This window comes from Mizuhopecten yessoensis, unplaced genomic scaffold (assembly GCF_002113885.1).
Source record: "Mizuhopecten yessoensis strain PY_sf001 unplaced genomic scaffold, ASM211388v2 scaffold10359, whole genome shotgun sequence".
Classification (NCBI taxonomy): domain Eukaryota; kingdom Metazoa; phylum Mollusca; class Bivalvia; order Pectinida; family Pectinidae; genus Mizuhopecten; species Mizuhopecten yessoensis.
In genome coordinates this window covers 961,804-987,119 of record NW_018408507.1, presented here as the reverse complement: position 1 = coordinate 987,119, position 25,316 = coordinate 961,804, and the positions used below count along the sequence as shown (strand labels likewise).

Sequence of the window (25,316 nt, the reverse complement as noted above, 5' to 3'; positions counted from 1 at the left end):
TGTGTGTTTCAAATCTTTTTTCCAAATTCACTCCTTTTTACATAAATTTCCATTTAAAATCCTTAAAATTCAGACAACCTATATTTTTTTTGTGGCAGAAAATTTTCTTTACTTCAAAGCAATATAACTACAAAATTTGAATAAATTCAACTGAGAAATGGTGACACAATCCTATTACCTTAAGAAAATGTTGCTTGATTTTTATACAATTATTTGACCCCTGTTACTTTGCAAGTAGGTCAAGGTCAGCTGTAACAGTATTAGCTATGCAGGTATGTTGTATTTTGGGTAGGGGTTGGGTCACTAGCCTGCAGTATAATTCGGAGATGACAATGTCAGACGACCCATTATCAGTAAACATTATACAGTTCTCAAAATAATCATTTATTAAAGACATGGAAGTGAGACTGATGTCACTTTTCATTAACTTCTGCAAAACAGGATCCCTCTATGACATAATAATGCTTGGCGGATCTGTTTTCTAACATTGAAAGGAGACCATGCATGTCTACAAAGGAAACCAATTACGTGTACATGGTTGACATCGACTTTGTGTTACCTCAGAGTATGACTCAGCGCTGGAACAGGTAACGACCAGGATGTCCTTGTTACAACAGGTTTTTAACACTTACCTATTATTATGTTGATTCCTGTAATGTGTAACTTTCATATTATTTTCCGTTGGCAAAACTTGAAATACACTTACCTTCAAATGAGATACCCTAAGTACAGCAAATAACCCTGATGATAATCAATGCTAAAATTCAAAGACCATTTGTCTTTGCATGCTAATTGTACAGGAAGTATACATACCACACTCCTCCTTGTGGTTCCTCGTGTCATCCAGGTAACGGCTCTGTGCCTGAGGGGCTAAATCCAGGGATATATCTGCGAGGGACGAGACACTGTAGCTCCACAGACGGTGGATCGGTGCCTGTTGATTCACCGACATAGTTCCTTTTGTTGGGGTATGTGCCTGACACTCACGGATCACAGACCAACTGTTACTACGGGAATTTGACAACAGACAATCAGAATTCCTTGGTGACACGGATGAAGACTCCTGACTACTTGCATTTTGTGCAAAGCCTCTTGGTGAAAGAGAAACACTTAAACTTCTTTCACGCATTCCAACATTTTCATCATCAGTTAAATCATCATCCTTTCGTGACCTCATGGTCAAACTTTCATATGACCCCCAACGTTCACGACTTGCAGCTCTATTCCCAAGAATTTTATACTCGTCGATGTTAGGCAGTACTCTCTTAGCGTTTGGAACCTTTGATGGTGGTGTCTTATTAATGCACTTCTCCGTTGACCCTTGACCTGTGTCTTTGACAGGACTGTGACTATGGGGACTAGAATTTCTGCGCTGTATCTGGGCATACTCAACAGCTGGTGATTTAGATCTTGGTGTAAATTGTCCACACTCGGGTGAAGATGCTCTATTTCTAGGAGACAGAGAGCGGTAACCAGGTGATACAGACCTGTTGCTAGGAGAAGTAGACCTGTTCACAGGCGACACTGCCCTGGTGTAAGAAGCCAGGGAATGTTCACTCTGTGATGGCGACACTGATCGTAGTTCAGCAGGAGTGGAATAGATCAACTCATTTTCATCTTTGAGGGCACGGAATACCAACATTCTCCTGGCTTGCACAACCTCTTCTGGTGACCTCTTACGGTTATCAAGAATTTCATATCTCCTAGAACTAATATCAAACTCCAGTGACCGACGTTTACGGTCATCTACCTCAAGTGACCGACGTTTCATTTCCTGCCCTTTTCTCTTGTCTGAATTAATCTGATGTGAAGTTCTTCTCATCTGCACACTAGTTCCCATGGCAACTGACCTTGGAGGGGTTATTTTTGGTTTGACAAGGTCAATAGCAGGTGCAGAGCTGGTTCTAGGACGGAAATACTCGTTACTGAGATCCATATGTAGTGGGGCAACACGCTGTCGTACACAGATCTGAGAATACTCCACATTATTTTTTCCTTTGTCACTGTTGAGATCAAAGTCAAGGTCATTGTTAGAGGTCAGACTATGCATTGACTGTGACATGATGGACATTTTAGACAAACTTGCCTGGGAAAGGGAGAGATCACGATTCATTACGGCAAGACCACGCCGCTTAGAAATATCCTCCAATTTCTCCCCATACAGCGCATGCGACACATTACGCATGTTACGTGCAGAAAGACGTGGTGATTCTGTGCTATCTTTGCGTGTGAGTGACCTGCGTATTGTGTCACGTCCCAAGGTGTCTCGATCCTTACTTTCTATATAAGTGATTGAACCTGCGCTGTGACTAGAAGGGAAATGATGTGCACGAGATGGTGCTGATGACGACAAAATCTTTGACTCTGATTCCGATGTTTTCATTTTGCCACTTTGTATACTGACTATGTGATCTGCATCAGGCGTTCCTTTCATCTGGCTGTTCTGACCCGATTTGATATAACCATTGGACCTGAAGCTGCCTCGCTTTGGTCGGGGCTCAGAGAAAGATGAACTTCTTTCCCTTTGGGGGGATTTGTTGCGCCGAAATCTTGAAGTGAGGCCATTGAAAGAGCGACTCCTTGCCCGTGTCTCCCCATACTGTTCTCCATCTTTCCTGGAGGAAGACTTGTTGCCCATTGTCACGCTCTGAAATGTTAGTCAGATGATGCAAATCGGATCAAGCTTACAAGATTTAATCAATTTTAACAAAAAATATAGATGAATCCCTCGTTTCCGTTTGAACGGTGATTTTCTTTTAATCTGAGCCTGTTCATATTTCAAACAATCTTATTTGTTGATCTTAAACAGAAATATATTTCTGGTAAACAATTAAATTCTTCAAAAATTAAGACATTTATTTGATATAGATAACTTTTTGAGCAACAGATGCCGCTATAATGGATCCAGATTTATATAGGAAATGGACAAAGGGCTATATAAGGTATATTGATATTGGATTCTGTGCATTATAATGCACGCAACAAATGCCTTCAGGAAACACCACAAGATGTGCAATGTGGAGAGGATTAATTATTTTTATCAAAGTAAGGACATTTATAACATACACACTCTCTAAACTTAATCACTTCATACACACTCTCTAAAGTAACTACTCACATACACACTCTCTAAAGTAACTACTCACATATACACTCCCTATAATAAATACTCACATACACACTCTCTAAAGTAACTACTCAAATACACACTCTCTAAAGCAGCTACTCACATACACACTCTCTAAAGTAACAACACACATACACACTCTCTAAAGCAACTACACACATACACACTCTCTAAAGCAACTACACACATACACACTCTCTAAAGCAACTACACACATACACACTCTCTAGAGTAACAACACACATACACACTCTCTAAAGCAACTACTCACATACACACTCTCTATAATAACTACACACATACACACTCTCTAAAGTAACTACTCAAATACACACTCTCTATAATAACTACTCACATACACTCTCTCTAAAGTAACTACTCACATACACACTCTCTAAAGTAACAACACACATACACATTCTCTAAAGTAACTACTCACATACACACTCTCGAAAGTAACTACTCACATACACACTCTCTAAAGTAACAACACACATACACACTCTCTAAAGTAACTGCTCCCATACACATTCTCTAAAGGAACTACTCACATACACACTCTCTAAAGTAACTACTCAAATACACACTCTCTATAATAACTACTCACATACACACTCTCTCAAGCAACTACTCACATACACACTCTCTAAAGTAACAACACACATACACACTCTCTAAAGTAACTGCTCCCATACACATTCTCTAAAGGAACTACTCACATACACACTCTCTAAAGTAACAACACACATACACATTCTCTAAAGTAACTACTCACATACACACTCTCGAAAGTAACTACTCACATACACACTCTCTAAAGCAACAACACACATACACACTCTCTAAAGCAACTACACACATACACACTCTCTAAAGTAACTACTCACATACACACTCTCTAAAGTAACTACTCACATACACAATCTCTATAATAGCTACTCACATACACACTCTCTAAAGTAACTACTCACATACACACTCTCTAAAGCATACACACATACACACTCTCTAAAGTAACTACTCACATACACACTCATTAAATTAACTACTCACATACACCCTCTCTAAAGCAACTACTCACATACACATTCTCTAAAGCAGCTACTCACATACACACTCTCTATCATAACTACTCACATACACCCTCTCTAAAGCAACTACAAACATACACACTCTCTAATGTAACTCCACACATACACACTCTCTGAAGTAACTACTCACATAAACACTCTCTAAAGAAACTACTCATATACACACTCTCTAAAGTAACTACTCACATACACTCTCTCTAAAGTAACTACTCATATACACACTCTCTAAAGTAACTACTCACATACACTCTCTAAACTTAATCACTTCATACACACTCTCTAATGTAACTACACACATACACACTCTCTAAAGTAACTACTCACATACACACTCTTTAAATTAACTACTCACATACACTCTCTCTAAAGTAACTACTCACATACACATTCTCTAAAGCAGCTACTCACATACACACTCACTAAAGCAGCTACTTTCATACACTCTCTCTAAAGTAACTACTCACATACACACTCTCTAAAGCAGCTACTCTCATACACACTCTCTAAAGCAGCTACTCACTCAGTCATAGACAGACAACACACCATGGCATCAGCTCACTCAGTCATAGACAGACAACACACCATGGCATCAGCTCACTCAGTCATAAACAGACAACACACCATGGCATCAGCTCACTCAGTCATTAACAGACAACACACCATGGCATCAGCTCACTCGGTCATTAACAGACAACACACCCTGATATCAACTCACTCAGTCATAAACAACTTCCTATTTAAACATTTTCTAAAATCAACAACTTCTGACTTGCTACAAACATACTTACACTGTTACAACTGATATAATTACATATATAAGTGTACAGGAATTTTAAAACTGTAACAAATCTTTCAAAACATTTTCTTAATAAGAAGCTCAGATGGCCTCGATCATTCATTTCAATAATCATGGCGAAATATTCTATTTAAAAGCAACATTGCGATATTATCCCAAAAGGAATAATGGTAGGATGAGTTTTTGACCCTTCATGCCCAGCATTTTCATAGAGTGGGGATTTTAACTGCATACAAATGCCACGGTTCCATGTTTTACCCAAAGCTTAATCCCAAGAGGTGGGACCAGACCAAAGAGCAACATCTGATAGCATGGTTTTGTTTGTCTCTTCATGCCCAGTAATTGTATATTTTGTTATGGGTAGGGATCTTGACCATTTCCATATTTAATCCTGGGACTAAGTTCCCAGGGATAGGGCCAGACCCCAGGGTCATTACACATGTACTTGTATCATTAGTGTAATTGTTTATTTGTGCCCAGCGATTGTATCGCTATATATATATGAACTCTAGTCAAATTTACCCTTTCCAATTGGGTAAAAGGTGGCTCTGAGTAATGAAATTCATAGTTTTGATAAAGAACATTAGGACCTATGTTTCATGGGAGAGTATTTAATTGTTAGGTCAATCTGGGATGAAGAAGTCATTTTATGATATTTTAGCCATTTTTACTAATTGACACCCCCACCCCCTCACCAAGGGCGGAGGTCAGAGTTGTAATTTTTATACCAAAACAATTCCTTTCTGTGTTAATGAATTTCATCTAAGATTGAATTATTTCCTACTTAAAATATGCAAAAAATTACCACCCAAGTTTGAATTATTTCCTACTTAAAAAATGCCAAAAATGACCACAAGTATAGTTTCTCTTCATTAAAGTTTTAATCAATTGCCTTATATAAAGTATCGTAAATGTTACCCCCACCCGCAGGGGACTTGGTGTCTCTTGGACAATAAGATTCACAATTTTAATAAAGCACCTTTGGATTTTTCAATCCATGAAAAGTATCTGATTCTAATATATCTGGGTCAAATAGAAGAATGTTGAAAGTTTTAGACTATTTTAGCCTGGTTTGAGGGCACCTTTTGAGCCCTAGGAGGGAGTGAAGGTCCCAGCCTTTTGAGCCCTAGGAGGGAGTATAGGTTGCAGGCTCATGAACCCTAGGAGGGAGTGAAGATTGTAGCCTTTTGATCCAAAGGAGGGAGTGAAGGTCGCAGGCTTTTGAGCCCTATTAGGGAGTGAAGGTGGCAGTCTTTTGAGCCCTAGGTAGGAGTGAAGGTCAAAGCCTTTTGATCCCTAGGAGGGAGTGAAGGTCAAAGCCTTTTGAGCCCTAGGAGGGAGTTAAGGTCAAAGCCTTTTGAGCCCTAGGAGGGAGTGAAGATCAAAGCCTTTTGAGCCCTAGGAGGGAGTGAAGGTCACATCCTTTTGAGCCCTAGGAGGGAGTGAAGGTTGCAGTCTTTTGAGCCCTAGGAAGGAGTAATATCACAGCCTTTTGAGCCCCAGGAGGGAGTGAAGGTGGCAGGCTTTTGAGCCCTAGAAGGGAGTGAAGGTCTCAAGTTTCAAATCACTTAACTCCTTTCACATGATAATCTTTACCACATGATGATCAGTCTAATTAATTTTGAATATTTTTCTGCTGAAAATAAACAAAATATACCCAAACTTATTATTTCCCTGTGGAAACCACAATCAAATCTGCTCATGTTGCCAGCTTTATAAGATGACAGTGATCAGTCTTATGTGACCTCTTTAAACCCTTGGCCCTTTTTACTTTATACCTGGTATTTTAACCGTATAAAGTGACCACCCGTCTTATATGGGACCAGCAATATCCCATTTTCTTATTCAACAAATTATATTCCTCCACATTTGACAACATTAATCGACCATTTTTGATGCAATCTACCTAACATTCGTTTTTGACAAAATGCAAAATACTACATTGGACAAAGCTTAGCGGCCATGATGGAAGAAAGTTCCCTAGTGATGTTTTCACTAAATTGAGTGAGCAAGTTTGACAAAGTCTAACAACAATACGTATACATTACCTCAATCCATATACTAGGTGTATGGAACATGCGTAGTGGCCTTTAGTTGTATACTATGTGTATGGAACCTGCTTAGTGGCCTTTAGTTGTATACTATGTGTATGGAACATGCTTAGTGGCCTTTAGATGTATACTAGGTGTATGGAACATGCGTAGTGGCTTTTAGTTGTATACTAGGTGTATGGATCATGCGTACTGGCCTTTAGTTGTATACTAGGTGTATGGAACGTGCTTATTGGCCATTAGTTGTATACTAGGTGTATGGAACAGGCGTAGTGGCCTTTAGTTGTATACTACGTGTATGGAACATGCATAGTGGCCTTTAGTTGTATACTAGGCGTATGGAACATGCGTAGTGGCCTTTAGGTGTATACTAGGTGTATGGAACATGCATAGTGGCCTTTAGTTGTATACTAGGTGTACGTAGTGGCCTTTAGTTGTTTACTAGGTGTATGGAACATGCTTAGTGGCCTTTAGATGTATACTAGGTGTATGGAACATGCTTAGTTGCCTTTAGTTGTATACTAGGTGTATGGGACATGCTTAGTGGCCTTTAGTTGTATACTAGGCGTATGGAACATGCGTAGTGGCCTTTAGGTGTATACTAGGTGTATGGAACATGCGCAGTGGCCTTTAGTTGTATACTAGGTGCATGGAACATGCGTAGTGGCCTTTAGATGTATACTAGGTGTATGGAACATGCTTAGTGGCCTTTAGATGTATACTAGGTGTATGGAACATGCATAGTGGCCTTTAGTTGTATACTAGGAGTATGGAACATGCGTAGTGGCCTTTAGATGTATACTAGGTGTATGGAACATGCGTGGTGGCCTTTAGTTGTATACTAGGTGTATGGGACATGCTTAGTGGCCTTTAGTTGTAGACTAGGTGTATGGAACATGCGTAGTGGCTTTTAGTTGTATACTAGGTGTATGGAACGTGCTTATTGGCCATTAGTTGTATACTAGGTGTATGGAACGTGCTTATTGGCCATTAGTTGTATACTAGGTGTATGGAACGTGCTTATTGGCCATTAGTTGTATACTAGGTGTATGGAACAGGCGTAGTGGCCTTTAGTTGTATACTAGGTGAATGGAACATGCGTAGTGGCCTTTAGTTGTATACTAGGTGTATGGAACATGCATAGTGGCCTTTAGTTGTATTGTAATAGTACTGTAGCTTCATTTATTATGTTGAATGAATTGTGATATCAAAAAATTTGCATATTAAAAAAAAGGCAAACACCTGCTTTTGACGAAAATCAATTTCACAGATATTAAATATATTGATTTGTCGACACTAAAATGATAACATTTAGCTACCAATAATGATGATTTAGCAATAAATGGGTTCGATAATTAGTTAAACACAACAAAACTTTCCAAAAAGCAACTAACTCTTCAAAAAACCAAGAAGACTAAGGTCACTCAGGCACCTTGTGTAGGAGACTAGGGGATCTTTGTCTCTGCCTATCAACTCCTTCTAACCTAAACAAATATACTGTTAGTGCCTCCTTACTGAGTTCTCTCTAACCAGCATAAGTGTGCAAACTGATGATAAGGTGCCTAACACACAACAAATAGCTGCTGGCTAAATACAGGGTCTCCACAAAGGTAAACCGGATATGGCCTACTCATGTATTATAGCTATAGTAGTAGAGTCTATTTATTGTGATTTTGATATCCTTCTTTTGATTGGACAAACTACACAGGCAGGATGTCACTCAGAAAGAGAGTTATTTACGACACTGTTCAATGATGTTACTATAGACACTACACATGATTATGTTAACTCACAAAATTCAACATCAATTTAAAATATTTTATTTGTAAGAAATTATACCCATACACTTCACAAGGATTTAATTTGTACGAGCAACAATATGACTGGTCCATTTTACAGCGATAGGCCGTTGACTTTATTCAGGTCAAATATCAATATATATTAACAGAAGTCTATCGAGTCACCTGACCACACAATGCACAGGAAACATCACAAAATCATAATGGTTGGATCAATGGAGAAAACACCATGATTTCAATACCGAGTCTTGCAATTTATAACTCAGCTTAAATTGTAGATACGGACAAAAACACAGCTGTGTAGTTTGAGCAATTTAGCAAGTCATACCAAAATGGCAGGCTATATTTCTTACTATCATAACTATCACTTGACTATTTTTCAATCTTTCATCTGCAAATGTCAGATTTAAAAAAAAAGGGGTTGTTGGTTTGGCTGGTAATGTCTAACCTATAAGATGTAAATTAAATCTTCCCTTGATACAAATTTGATTGTGTGGAAAACCTGTATCTTCTCTACAAGGGGGATGGGTGCCCTAAGGGTAATTAATTCACAATTTTGATCAAGCACTTTGGGACTTTTCCATCACTTAATTAACAGTCTAGCATGTCTGCATGGGTCTGAAGTAGACTTTTAAATTTGAAGTCAATTTAACCCATTTCCCCCTGCCGTCTTTATTAAGGCCTTTGTTCCAAGTCAACTAAAATTTAGCACACACTCAATTGGATACAAGCCAGAAAGATTTGGAGAAAAGAAATTGTAAGTTAAAACTTGGAGCCTAATTGATTTTTTGTACTAAAACCTTAGCTTTGACCTGATAATGGTGTGCATTTTCTACTTGTACAACTTTATATTCACACACAAATTAAAATTCAAAATATAAAATTTTCATATTTTCTTAATCACTCATTCCTACATTATAGGCCTTAAATGTGTTTCCTGTTTCACCCTATAAAAACTTTTGTAGGTATAGGGGATGTTTGTATTATATTACATGTTTTTATACACGTAAATAAGAACAAGAGTCTAAAACTGACATAAAGACTTCAGGGTGAGCTGTTGAAGTATGTAAAGTAAGTGGTTCTTAAGATATTGTTGTTTGAAATTTTAAATTTACATTTTAAAGCTCTTAACCCACGTTGACCTTTGACTCCGGCTAGGATGAACATTAAGTAAATAAATTATCTCTGAATAAATGCACTTTTTCAAATTCTGAAAATTTTAGCCAGTCATATTAATTAATACTGCTAATCAGTATATGTACATGCTCATCAGTATATGTACATGTATCTGTTCCTTACATTACCAGGTTAATACAATCTCACCTACATGAATATATAATCATTTAGGATTTTCAAACATTTACAAAACCCACATGTAATTTAATAGTAATGAAAACAGAGTGGGTACATTAAACAATTGCTATGAGTTTCTTATCTGTTCATTTGTAGCCCTATAGAATTATTCCTCTATTGATAAACCTTTAAAAAATAAACAATTAAAGGAAAGTTATCCCAATCTTAAAGTAAAACTTTAATCTTTTAAGTATTTGTTTGAAATCCTTTAACAGCAGTTTTTCGAATTAATCACTCATTGACCATGCTAATTAAGAACACCTGCAGATAACTGTTTCAGCCTTGAGTAAACCTGCTTCTAGCTCAAACACCTGTGGACTGTTGTCTCTGGTCCCCGTCCCCAACTAATTACAGGTCCTCAGAGGCACGCACCACAAGTTCAAATTAATTCAACAGTACACTACAGACTTGTATCTGTCTGGTGACTTCACCAGTGTCAGATTCTTTGTAGCGGGCTCCCATTCAGGGTATACTCGATATCCATGGGTTCCGCCGCTCTTGTTACATGTATCGTCCCTGCACACCCTAGAATATATCATGACAAAATCGAAGCCCTTTCACATGCCACCCTGCAGATAGTAGAAATAGACTAGGTACGTAGAACAGGATTTTCACTGCTCATCTACTTACCAAACCATCATGGCCTCTTCTTACCTTGAACCTAATGGTTCTTTACAAAAATATTTCTTGAAGTTTTTTGAAATATTTGACCCTTGTGACCTTGAGAGTAGATCAAGGTCATTTATATGGATAAACCTTATACCACTATATCATAGTATATCCCAGGTACCAACTGGCCAGATAGCAGGACTCTGGACCTTATGGAACTAATAAGAAGACAGTTAATCTGGTAAAGGATTTCAAATATGGTAACCTTTTAGCCTGACTAGTGCTCAAAGATGACCTTTGACCTGAACACAAAATGATACAAAAATGATACAAAAAGATTCACACTCATTGACTTCATATCAAACCCAAACACCATAGCTCTCGTTCTTCTGGTTCTTTATAAAAAGATTCTTAAAACTGTTTACCCTCTAGAGCCCAAGTTAACTCTCTAAGCTGTCCAGTTGACCATTTTACCAAAACACAATATGTTAGAAAAACATTTTCACAACTGGTGTACATATCTTCAACTTGATGAAGGTGGTCAATACTTTGTAGATGTAGATAATTAACCCAACATTATGGCTCTTAACCTTATGGTTTCAACCAAAATGTTGCTTGTTTTAACATACTTTATCCCTGTAACCTTAAACAAAGGAAAATGATGTTGAAATACTTACAATGCAGCAAACAAACTTATGAGGCTAGTAAGAATTGTGATGGTGGCAGCTATGTTTTGGCTAAATTATATTAAATTTCAGATGAAATCATGTTTGGGATGTCTGGCATTGAAATGGTATCTGTTTGAAACAATGTCTTGGTTCAGTGATATTTTAAGATGTGAAGATGAGATGGGGATCATATTTGTAAGTGATGTGCTTAGTAGTGTATATGGCCACCATTAGCTAGGATCATCACATTACAACACTGCCATACTGACCTGGCACTATGTGGGAGGGTGTTAGTGGGAAAGTTGTTCCACTCCCCAACCAATGCATGTGCTAGCTTCAGCAAGTTGCTCCACTCCTCAACCAATGCATGTGCTAGCTTTAGCAAGTTGTTCCACTCCCCAACCAATGCATCTGCTAGCTTCAGCAAGTTGTTCCACTCCCCAACCCATGCATGTGCTAGCTTCAGCAAGTTGTTCCACGCCCCAACCAATGCATGTGCTAGCTTCAGCAAGCTGTTCCACTCCCCAACCAATGCATGTGCTAGCTTCAACAAGTTGTTCCACTCCCCAACCAATGCATGTGGTAGCTTCAGCAAGTTGTTCCACTCCCCAACCCATGCATGTGCTAGCTTCAGCAAGTTGTTCCACGCCCCAACCAATGCATGTGCTAGCTTCAGCAAGATGTTCCACTCCCCAACCAATGCATGTGCTAGCCTCAGCAAGTTGTTCCACTCCCCAACCAATGCCTGTGCTAGCTTCAGCAAGTTGTCCCACTCCCCAACCAATGCATGTGCTAGCTTCAGCCAGTTGTTCCACTCCTCAACCAATGCATGTGCTACCTTCAGCAAGTTGTTCCACTCCTCAACCAATGCATTTGCTAGCTTCAGCAAGTTGTTCCCCTCCCCAACCAATGCATGTGCTAGCTTCAGCAAGGTGTTCCACTCCTCAACCAATGCATTTGCTAACTTCAGCAAGGTGTTCCACTCCCCAACCAATGCATGTGCTAGCCTCAGCAAGTTGTTCCACTCCCCAACCAATGCCTGTGCTAGCTTCAGCAAGTTGTTCCACTCCCCAATCAATGCATGTGCTAGCTTCAGCAAGTTGTTCGACTCCCCAACCAATGCATGTGCTAGCTTCAGCCAGTTGTTCCACTCCTCAACCAATGCATGTGCGAGCTTCAGCAAGTTGTTCCACTCCCCAACCAATGCATCTGCTAGCTTCAGCAAGTTGTTCCACTCCCCAATCAATGCATGTGCTAGCTTCAGCAAGTTGTTCGACTCCCCAACCAATGCATGTGCTAGCTTCAGCAAGATGTTCCACTCCCCAACCAATGCATGTGCTAGCCTCAGCAAGTTGTTCCACTCCCCAACCAATGCATGTGGTAGCTTCAGCAAGTTGTTCCACTCCCCAACCAGTGCATGTGCTAGCTTCAGCAAGTTGTTCCACGCCCCAACCAATGCATGTGCTAGCTTCAGCAAGTTGCTCCACTCCTCAACCAATGCATGTGCTAGCTTTAGCAAGTTGTTCCACTCCCCAACCAATGCATGTTCTAGCTTCAGCAAGTTGTTCCACTCCCCAACCAGTGCATGTGCTAGCTTCAGCAAGTTGTTCCACGCCCCAACCAATGCATGTGCTAGCTTCAGCAAGCTGTTCCACTCCTCAACCAATGCATGTGCTAGCCTCAGCAAGTTGTTCCACTCCCCAACCAATGCCTGTGCTAGCTTCAGCAAGTTGTCCCACTCCCCAACCAATGCATGTGCTAGCTTCAACAAGTTGTTCCACTCCCCAACCAATGCATGTGGTAGCTTCAGCAAGTTGTTCCACTCCCCAACCCATGCATGTGCTAGCTTCAGCAAGTTGTTCCACGCCCCAACCAATGCATGTGCTAGCTTCAGCAAGTTGTACCACTCCCCAACCAATGCATGTGCTAGCTTCAGCCAGTTGTTCCACTCCTCAACCAATGCATGTGCTAGCTTCAGCAAGTTGTTCCACTCTTCAACCAATGCATGTGCTAGCTTCAGCAAGTTGGGAGACTAGCTGATTAGGGCGACACAATAAGCTCTTCTCAAGAGCCTCCAAAATATACTCTGTTGGAAAAAGATTGCTGCCTCCCATCGCCATGAGTCGAATACAAGTGGGGCTCATCCAAAACCAGAACATGATTCCACTACTGTATGGTCGAGCCATCACTATAGTAGAATGTACTATTGTGGTCGAGCCATCACTATAGTAGAATGTACTTTTGTGGTCGAGCCATCACTATAGTAGAATGTACTAGTATGGTCGAGCCAGCACTATAGTAGAATGTACTAGTATGGTGGAGCCATCACTATAGTAGAATGTACTTTTGTGGTCCAGCCATCACTATAGTAGAATGTACTTTTGTGGTCCAGCCATCACTATAGTAGAATGTCCTAGTATGGTCGAGCCATCACTATAGTAGAATGTTCTGGTCTGGTTGAGCCATCACTATAGTAGATTGTACTAGTATGGTCCAGCCATCACTATAGAAGAATGTACTATTGTGGTCGAGCCATCACTATAGTAGAATTTACTAGTATGGTCGAGCCATCACTATAGTAGAATGTACTGGTGTGGTTGAGCCATCACTATAGTAGAATGTACTAGTATGGTCCAGCCATCACTATAGTAGAATGTACTAGTATAGTCGAGCCATCACTATAGTAGAATGTACTAGTATGGTCCAGCCATCACTATAGTAGAATGTACTAGTATGGTCCAGCCATCACTATAGTAGAATGTACTAGTATGGTCCAGCCATCACTTTAGTAGAATATACTAGTATGGTCGAGCCATCACTATAGTAGAATGTACTATTGTGGTCCAGCCATCACTGTAGTAGAATGTACTAGTATGGTCCAGCCATCACTATACTAGAATGTACTATTGTGGTCGAGCCAAATTAAGGTGATTGGAACGATGATGTTAAAACAGGACCTGAATAAGGCCTCTCACCTGTATGTGGATTATCCACTTACATGGCTACCAAGCAATGTTCTTGCTGATCGTAGGAACAAGCCAGAATCATGGCTGGGACACTGCAACCAACCGTCTACACATTGATTGGTTATAACCGGTTGGCGTCCTTGATGGCCGGACATCGACACTGTCACATGGAAACGTTGCAATAGACAGCTTACTGTTTTTAGGCTGTAACAAAAATGTCCAGCAACATGATTTGTCACTCCCACGTACCTAGAGCATTCCAATAGCCCACTCTCTCTTTATTTTATAGAGTCCCATCACTGCTTAAACAGATAAATTTACAGGAATTGTCGTAAGATTCCACCCGACAAGGGATTTGAGCATGTGTTTACATGACCTTAGCCCATTTAGCTCTGATAGGCACAAGAAAAAGTGGAAAAAATCTGTTTGGAGTCGTAGGTAGGGTGATTGACAAACTTCATGCATGACTAATTTTAATGAAAAGATCACAATCTAATACGGATGTCCTTACCAAACTCACTAGCCGCTGGAGCACGTACTGTTCTATAATTAACAATATTCTGGTATTCCACAACATACCATATCAACCTTCTTTGTTTGTGGAGTATTTGAGGAAACTTTATACATGTAACATCCAATGCCAGGAACCTACGAGCCAAATATCACGACCCTGGGACATTCAGTTTTCAAGAAGAAGTTGTTGCAAAATAAAACAGATGGAGAGAAGATGGATAGCTAATGCACTGCATACATATAAAGCTCACAGGCAATTTCTGGTCAGGTGAGTTTTAAAAAACACCTATTTGATGTATAAACTACAACAGAATTACTCAACCCCATCAAAATGTTCACTGTTTATACTGATACATTATCCTTAAAACAGATAAAAAGGAAAAGAAATATACATTATATAGTATCTTTTACCGAGGGAGGTCAGTTGATGGCAGAGTCATTTCACCATGCTGGCATTATCTTGACCCCAGGGTGATTTCACCATGTTTAAAAATACCATGCTTCACAGAAGCCCACATCTATGGAGTGGAGGCCTCCTTTAAAAGTACCATATTGTAATATCCCTGATCTCTTCAAAATTACTGTCCAGTAGGATTTTTTCTACATATTAACAAGTCTATATATATCTGCTCAATAATTGTCAGTCCTCCTAAAAATTGTACATATCATCTGATATATATATAAGCTACGTACCTTATATTTGATAATCTGTATCTCGTTACCTTATAGATATCAACTTCCCTGTGAAGTGAGAGAAGCTGTCTGCATGTTTACAAATCAACCAATAAAATATCAGATAAGAAATTGTCAATGTAATGGACTTCAGCAACCAACACAATACAATCACTATCAGACTGCACATATGTCCTGAGCAAGCACATGTTACTGTTCAACTCTCTCCACAAAATATTGTGATTGTAACCATTATTTAAGTAACAATAATTTCAATCACACTGTCCAGGTACACATGACTCAGCTTGGCCAATTACATCACACAGCACTAGAAAGCACAGGTAAATAACCAACAAAGTTGAGTCCCACTAAGTGGTATACTTTCAGTGTAAGGTGTATATTTACCTGTGATGTGACAAGTTATTGTCAACACTTTCCATCCAGCACAGGTAGAACACAGATACTATTACAGCCCAGGTAGATATCCTCAATACTGCACACACACAGTACTACACTAAACACATACATCTTTGTCCATATCACATGTTTGTCCTGGTGTTGATCAGAAGGTACGCTAGCCAGTGTGTGGACTATACCCACAAGGCCATACGTTATGATCTCACACCTGTACAGCGTCGTCTACCTGGCCAGGTACTGTTTACCTGTGTCACATGGTACCGACCGTGTCAACTGGATGGTAGATCAATACAGGTGTCGCGTTTAATCCTCATACCTGGTAAACTACACAGGTACAGCTAAATGTGCAGGTAATTCCCTACTTGTATTTGCTTGTACATATACATAATCTTGTATGTGACTTAGTTCTAGCTACCCCAGTAGTACTGAGGTATTGTACATGTTAATCTACACTTAATCTACACTAAATGCACATATGTCTTTAATTTTTTATTATAGGTATTTAAAAAAATATATCAACAGGGCCTACTTTAAAGTATACAAACTTGTGTGTAAATGTGGTTTCTCCGTCTAACAGTGACAAAGTTGTGTACATGCTAACCTGTTTACAAATGTGTATATATATCCCACTAATCTGCAATCAGGCAAACCACTGTCACACACCTTAACCCCCCAGGCCACCCCCACATATACGTACACATGTTCATTCATACATGCACACACACTCACACACACTCACACACACAAGCACATGCATTCATACATAGCTATACCCTGATTTTTGTAACTTGGTATGTCAATACCTTTACGAGTTAGGACAACCAAATGGTAATGGCATGATGGTAAGTCATTGGTGTACACATGTACACTGGAGACACAGGCTGTCCACCAACAACATTCTAAATTAAAAAATATACCTGGACCAAATGACAATACAACTTCCCTCCAACCACAGGGGTTCCTTGCAAATGTCTGAAATACACATCAGTATAGCATATGTGTATTTCAGACATTTGTAACGGAGTCCCTGTGCTCCAACATAAAACAAATAGTCAATACTTGATACATCCTCTGAAGGTTCGTTAAATGTTAAACAGTTAAGTATGAGGAAAACTAACTAAATACCATATCACTACTTGATGGGGCAAGTTCATTTAAAATCTAAATAGAACGAACTTCCAAATCATCAACACTTTGTTTCAACAAGATTCATGCAGTTGACAAAGTTGAATCCATCAAACATAAAGATTATAAAGGAATATAGAGTCAATGGGACCAAAGAAAGCAGATAAAAAACAAAGACTGTTAGACACTGGTTACAAAACAAAGGTCATTTTGTTGATATAAGTAAAATTAACAAAAATCATTTACACAAAACCATAGCCATTACAATTCAACTTGGGGTCGAATCTGTTACCATCTTTGTCTATAATGGTGTAACCTAGCCAGACCACACACCAATAAAGAGTCTTTTTAATCAAACTTGTGTTTTATGTTTCTATGTTTATGTGCTGCTAATAAATGCCTCTAAAAATAACATCAGAAAATCATAATCTTGGTAAAATGTTACAAGAAAGTTTTGGAAGCAAACATCAAATAGGGCTGGAACTCTATGTCATGTACATTCCATTTTGATAAGCATATGTTTCATGAAATCTGATGGTGCAACATGTAAAAAGATCAAAATCTCATGCCTGGCATTCATGTAGTCTATAGATTCTGTTCAAAGTTGATGAAAAACTTACCAGGGTAAGCAACTTCTTAGTTTTCTTCTTTTGAATTCTGTTCAAAAATAATTTGAACAAACCTGATAGCCCTTCATCCCAGCATTTTTCTCTGCAAACATCAACATCCTATTTTTATTCATAGAAGTTGTTTAAAGATTTTAACACCAATCTGACCGTTGTGACATTGAAAGTTAGTCAAACAAACTTAGAAGCCCTTCATCCCAGCATGCTACTGGCCAAATATTATCACACTAAGCCTATGATTTATGCAGAATTTTATCATCATCAAAGGATCATTTTAAGAAATGTTGTTGAAAACCCATATATAAGTTTCAGAGGAAATGGCATTAAACTGTTTCAACTATAGACCCTCATATGGCCCTGACTCTCAACCCCCTGGGGAGGTCAGTCCATTCTTGAGTATAACTTTCCAGCATCATCATCAAGTATATCTTTTTAGTTATCACAGTGAATATCCACTTGTTCATTTCAGAGGAGATGTCATTCACAGGTTTTTTACATTGTGACCACTAGTAGCCCGATCCCCTCAGCATTGTTGGGGTCGACCTTCGTGAGGTCGGCCTCGTCTTGAGGACAGATTCTGATCTCCAGTACAGGCTGGTGATTACCACCAATGAAGTTCCATCAAATTCTGACAAATGATTTCTGAGGAGAATTCAACAAGAAGAAGCTCGGCGCCCACCATGAAAGGATCTTTGTCAGATCTACAAAAGATGATCTTTTACCTTCTTTGCTCTTTGATTTCCATACAGGTTCTATGACCATCCAGTCCCATGCTAGAAATCCTTAACCAGAATATTGTACATTAACTCCAACCTTGTAAAGTCATGTTATTTGCCACTACAGCAAATGTTACTGTATAAAAATTGCATGACTATATATTCAAATGCTCAAAATATGTAATTCTTACATAATGAGAGGTGCTGTCAAGGAGCGATACATTCTCATTAGGGAATTTAGGGCCAGGGGTATTGTCAACAAGAGGAACACGGATATAAAATTTGAGAAAGATCCCTCTGATAACTTTCTGAGAAATAGCGCTAACAAAACTGTCAATATTCAAGATGGCCATCTGTCCACCATTTTGTTTATCTGATTAGTCTTGAAAGTAAACGTGCACAACTAAAGACCAAAGGGAACTTACATACTAAATTTGAGAAAGATCCCTCAAGTATTTAAAATAAAATAAAGATAACAACAAATTTTTAAGGACATGATATAATGCTGAGTGATTTGAATAGCCTACCATCATCAATATGATTGTTTACAGAAGATGTGAAACACATGATACACCACACACAATGAAACCAAAGGCAATCGCAACAGCGAGGTTACTCAGGGGGTTTAAAAATCACACGACTTAATGTCACGTGGTAAATTTACTAGTTGGAATCAAGCAATGGATGACCTAGCTGTTTTACAAGGTAACTTGGTAAACCTGAACCCGTGATTGTTATAAACATTAATTCTAGGTGTTCTATCCTGGTTTGTAGTGAAACACTAGTACTTCATATATATTATTAAAATGTAAAAATATGACTCAAGAAGAGTTGCTGTACATAGTATGTATCATTTTGCAAGTCACATGGATATACCACTTCTTAAATATGACAGTCATTTTGTTTATACTGTAAAAGATGTGGATTAATTAGGTTGCCTTACAAGCGTCAGATGTAGGGAATTTCCCTTTAGCTTAGCGGTAGAGCATTGGGCTGGAGAGCAAAGGGGTCTCAGGTTCGAGCCCCAGCGACGGCACTATCTTTACCACTATTCCTCGTCCTATTACAATACTTCTGTACATATTATCATGATATGTCAGTAAATGTTCAACCAAACTACTGAGCAGTATTCCAGTGCTGTCGACAATCAAAGGTTTGTATGAGTGAAACGTGTATTTTCTTTAATGAATATTGCTAGGAACTTTTTTTGATAATTATTGGGAACAAAAGAATGGGCCTGTATTGTCAACCTCTCCATCATCTGAGACCCTAAAAGGGGGTCGAGTCACCTTATAAATCTTGGCTGAAAGATTTTTATCTTAGTAAGCTGAAGACGTACATGTATCTTAAAAGAATTTGCTCTATTTCCCCTATTTGGCCCGGCCCTCTGTCCAAAGGGGGGCCACACTCGCTGTTTATACAAAATTGAGTCCCTTTTGCCCAAGGATGCTCCAGACTAAATTGGAATGAAATCCCTTCATACCTATGGTAGAAGAAGGATTTTAAAGGTTTTACCTCTATTTCCCATATTTGACCCCACTCCTCTGCCCCCAGGGGAGCCACACTCACTGTTTATACAAAATTGAGTCCTCTTGGCCCAAGGATGCTCCAGACTAAATCAGCATAAAATCCCTTAATCCCTACCGTAGAAGAAGGATTTTTAAGGTTTAACCTCTATTTCCCCTATTCGGCCCGCTCCTAAAGGTGGCCACACCCACCGTTTATACAAAATTGAGTCCCCTTGGCCCAAGGAAGCTTCAGATTAAATTAGGAGAAAACCCCTTAATCCCTATGGTAGAAGAAGGATTTTAAAAGTTTTACCTCTATTTCCATTATTTGGCCCTGCCCCTCTGCCCCAGGGGGCCACACCCACCGTTTATACAAAATTGAGTCCCCTTGGCCTAAGGATGCTCCAGACCAAATTTAGTCAAAATCTACTTCTACGGATGCTGCGGTATGGCATAAGCTCAACATGGTCCTACGGTAAAAATGTGCATCTACATTTCAACATTCAGCTCTTGAGCAGGAGGCTGTTTCTAAGTAATGCTATCGTGGGCGTAAAACTTTTGACACTTATTGCTGAGAATATGAAAGCATTTAATTCATCAAATTTTCAAAATGAAATATGACTGAAACATCATACATTATTTACATCAGCTCATTCCAGTGTCTATAAAGCAATTCCTTGTGAAAACATAAGTCGTCATCTTTTTTTATAATTATTCTCAAAAAAAGTAGAAAGTGTGGCAGTAATATAGATAAATACATGTTAACATTACATAAAAAAACATGTTTATAATAATAAGTAACATATTCAATAAAAAATATTTTTTTAAATTTTGTCCAACTTGTCTGAGTGTTTGGTATTTCACATACCATCCCCACTTGTTTAAAATTGACATCAACAACTGTTGACAAGGTATAAACTTCTTATAATATGATGAAATAGTTAAAATGTTAGTATCATGTTTCATGTTAAGGGCCATGCAAAGTGGAAATAAGCTAGTCTATGTGTTATCCTGGTAAAACATGTATTGTCCATGTACAGTACCTACAGTATACCTACAGTACCTACAGTATACCTACAGTATACCTACAGTACCTACAGTATACCTACCTACAGTATACCTACATTACCTACAGTATACCTACAGTACCTACAGTACCTACAGTATACCCACAGTACCTACAGTATACGTACAGTACCTACAGTATTCCTACAGTACCTACAGTGCCTACAGTACCTACAGTGCCTACAGTACCTACACTATCCCTACAGTACCTACAGTATCCCTACCTACAGTATACCTACGGTACCTACAGTACCTACTGTATACCTACAGTACCTACGGTATACCTACAGTACCTACAGCATACCTACAGTATAGCAATGCAATGTTGTAGGTATACTGTAGGGAGGTATACTGTAGGTACCTACAGTATACCTATAGTACCTACAGTATACCTAAAGTATACCTACAGTACCAACAGTACAGAAAGTATACCTACAGTACCCACAGTACCTACAGTATATCTACTATACCTACAGTATATCTACAGTACCTACAGTATCCCTACCTACAGTATACCTACGGTACCTACAGTATACCTATAGTATACCTACAGTATAGCAATGCAATTTTTTACTGTAGGTATACTGTATTTAATGTAGGTTCTGTAGGTATACTGTAGATACTGTAGGTATACTGTAGGTATACCTACAGTATACCTACAGTACCTACAGTATACCTACAGTATAGCAATGCAATGTTGTACCAAATAAAACTATTTGTCATATTTTCTTTACATAGATTGGCTCCAAGAAACACACATTCAGCTGCTGCTATCAATTATATATCAAGGCCTTCCCATTTTAACCCCACGTTCCTGCCCTGGTCCTCCTCTTGACTAAGGCTTTGTTTAGATATTGATAATTAGACTTAAATTTTCACTGCTGCCTACTGCAATGAATTTCTCCGTTTGGATCCCCTCCGGACCCTACAAATATAGTTGCCACTTCAATGGAACAAGTTTAATATAATTTGGGTAACATATGTTTTTTTAACTGAAGTCATTAATTTTCTACCTGACTGATGTTTGTTTCTTAAATCGCTATCCATTACCTACCCTTGTCAACCTTGGTGGAGTTACTTCCCTTTGACCAATCATATCTTCAAAGCCTAGAGAATGGCAAAATGTGTCTCAATCTGATTAAAATCATATATTACATGGCTTCTTAAATTCGTACTACGCCTGAACAACGTTAGCCATGTAACAGATGATTTTAATTAGATTGAATGTGTCTTTGTCCCTATTTGATAGTATTCCCCGGTAGTATTCCCTGATTGTCTTGATGTGTCCCAGAATCCCTTAAGGACATATTTGACTCTAAAGAGTTCCAATCACGGGGGACTATGTTGTCCTGGCAAGACTGTAAATGATCAATTAGTACCATTCTCTAGCATCTATACGTTTTAGGTTGGGGAAAAGTGACGATGAGCGGAATGTACGTGACGATGCTGTCCAATATCTATTGTATGTATACTACACAAGTTTGACAAGTATCTCCACCTTGACTCCAGAGGATATCTTGGTATTCCTCCACTAAGCCCTTTACCTTGGTATTCCTTCACTATGCCCTTTACCTTGGTATTCCTCCACTAAGCCCTTTACCTTGGTAATCCTCCACTAAGCCCTTTACCTTGATATTCCTCCACTAAGCCCTTTACCTTGGTATTCCTCCACTAAGCCCTTTACCGTGGTATTCCTCCACTAAGCCCTTTACCTTGGTAATCCTCCATTAAGCCCTTTACCTTGGTTATCCTCCACTAAGCCCTTTACCTTGGTATTCCTCCACTAAGCCATTTACCTTGGTATTCCTCCACTAAGCCCTTTACCTTGGTAATCCTCCACTAAGCCCTTTACCTTGGTTATCCTCCACTAAGCCCTTTGCCTTGGTATTCCTTCACTAAGCCCTTTACCTTGGTAATCCTCCACTAAGCCCTTTACCTTGGTATTCCTCCACTAAGCCCTTTACCTTCCTCTTTCCCCACCTGATAGTATATGTGACATGTACCTGACCGGATTCCTTTTTAAAACCATGTAATGTACCAACAGGGACCTGATAACTTGTAACAGCTATATTTGGACCTAAACCAAGGTATTCACAGTAATTTTACATGATTATTGGTTTAGATCGCCTTTTGGTAAAAAAAAAATGTCAACCCCAATGATTATATGTACGAGCTTGCAGGTTTACCGAAAGTCGATCCAAACCTATGAAACATGTAAAATTACTCTGAACACCTTGGTTACGGTCCAAAAATAGCTGTAACAAATTCTCAGGTCCCTGTGCATGTACCTAGTGACCACCTAACACTGTGTTTTCACTCGTCATCTCCCTTCTGACCCAACTTGTGGATAGATAAAATGGTCGACATTTAGGCGCTACCAGTGCCTTAGCTGTTAAAAGTCCCTGGTCTCTCACCTTATCTTTGGTATTCACTCTACTCCGGATTAAGGAACGCTCATAATTAGCTGGTACCTTTACTGCCCCACTAAGATACAGTCACTGCCAGTACATGTATAACCATTACTTACAAAATGTTGGACTCTCTGACCTGCTACTCTGACCTTCATCACTCTGTCCCAAAACTGACCTTTCCACATAGCCCGAGTTACATCTGACCCATCCTCGATATCCAGGGGTTACGCTCACTTTCGCTCTCTACACCCCTGGAATATCTGGCAAAATTGAAGGCTCGGCGTGTGCCACCTTGTTGATGAGACAAGAAGACTAGTTCGATCCTTTGATGTACATCAAAAGAATCTCGCGGTCACGTAACGGTAAAAATTTACAGGCTTTGAAGTCGGGCGTCTCTCCTTCGTAATCTTAAAAGGACAGGTATCAGCTTAGCGATTGGTCATTTTTTTTACCTGAGACCAATCAAACAGCCAGCTTCGTGCCTTCAATTTTACAATGACATATTCCAGAGGTGTGGAGAGCGAAAGTGAGCGTAACCCCTGGATATCGAGGATGACCACCAGACTAAGAAAACATGACTCCCAAGATGCCTGACAGTTTACCAAGATTAGCTACTAAAGCCTCTTGGTTTCCCTATTACACTGCAGGGGGACGACAGGCTTCCGATAACATTTAGGGTCGGGCACACGACTCACCCCACTTGTCTTCTTCACCACTACAAACTGCCATGCATAGTTCAGTAGTAGCTGAATACTCCCCTTGAAACAATCCTGCCTACGCATATTTAGGAGCATGAAGTTGAGTCTCAAAATGGACAAACATGGTAAAGAATTACCTGTGAAAGGCTTGCATTTATATTCGCATACCACGAACGAATAAACTTATAATTTATGTACCTACGAATGGCATTGTCAACGTAAACACAACACTTATCAGGTATTTACAACGCACGCATCTTCGCTCTCTACACCCCTGGAATATGTCATAGCAAAACTGAAGGCTCGGTGTGAACCGCCTTGTGGCTAGAATATCGCGGTCACGTAACGGTAAAATTGACAGGCTTTGAAGTCGGGCGTCTTTCTTTGTAATCTTCAAAGGACAGGTATCAGCCTAGCGATTGGTCAGGTTTGATGCAACGCACGTGAATGCGGTTCATTATTCCTGTTTCACTAACTTTATTTGAAACTTCATTTTACAACAACTATGAAATAAGTATTTCCAACTTATGTTAATCACCCTTGTTTGCCCGAATAGAAGCGCGTAGAGAGTCTTAGTGTGGAAGAAACCAGGTAGAGATCTCGGAGAAAACCAAGAGTGGTTAGGCAGGTGACTAGATACCTTTTCACATCTCATAATGAAATCGAACCCCAGCTTTCTTGGAGAAAGACACGTGCTCTATTCACTGCCCAACCCAAACAAATACGCATGGTTGTTTTCCACATTCTAAATCATCAATTATGATGACTTAGTTGATTGTCATAGCATAATTTCAGCTGCTTGCCCGGTCATGAGATGCATGAACACATACACAGCGGGTTCCAAACTGACCTAGTAGATATGCTTCGACTTTTTGAAAGTATTCGAAAAGTCCCTCATTAGCGACAGCTCAAGAAACTAGACGGTTATGATAAGCAATTGTTCTACATGATCGACATTTCCTCCTCTGTTAACTCTAAAACTCCCTCAATGCTCAGTGCTTGGACCTCTCTTGTTCTACTTGACCGACATATCCTCCTCTGTTAACTCTAAAACTCCTTCAAAGCTCAGTGCTTGGACCTCTCTTATTCTGCTTGACCGACATAT

General features: G+C 39.4%; 2 protein-coding genes across 5 annotated transcripts in view; one reads left to right on the top strand and one right to left on the bottom strand.

Annotated features, from left to right (window-relative positions):
- Window positions 1-25,316, bottom strand: part of LOC110460339 (protein TANC2-like) — an 89,346-nt gene that overhangs the window by 49,598 nt on the left and 14,432 nt on the right. For 2 of the 4 annotated variants that reach the window (XM_021513189.1, XM_021513193.1), the window contains exons 1-2: window positions 16,051-16,406; window positions 814-2,647 (exon numbers count right to left, since the gene is read on the bottom strand). In XM_021513189.1, coding sequence (XP_021368864.1) covers window positions 814-2,638 — 1,825 coding nt within the window. In that variant the 5' untranslated portion in view covers window positions 2,639-2,647; window positions 16,051-16,406. Of the gene's footprint in view, window positions 1-813; window positions 2,648-15,666; window positions 15,942-16,050; window positions 16,407-25,316 lie in introns of those variants that run through there. The other 2 variants (XM_021513191.1, XM_021513192.1) reach the window with 2 other exon arrangements.
- Window positions 9,389-13,530, top strand: LOC110460325 (nuclear pore complex protein NUP62-like). Its single transcript, XM_021513165.1, has 2 exons — window positions 9,389-9,403; window positions 11,710-13,530. The coding sequence occupies exons 1-2, from the start codon at window positions 9,389-9,391 to the stop codon at window positions 13,528-13,530; spliced, it is 1,836 nt and encodes a 611-aa protein (XP_021368840.1).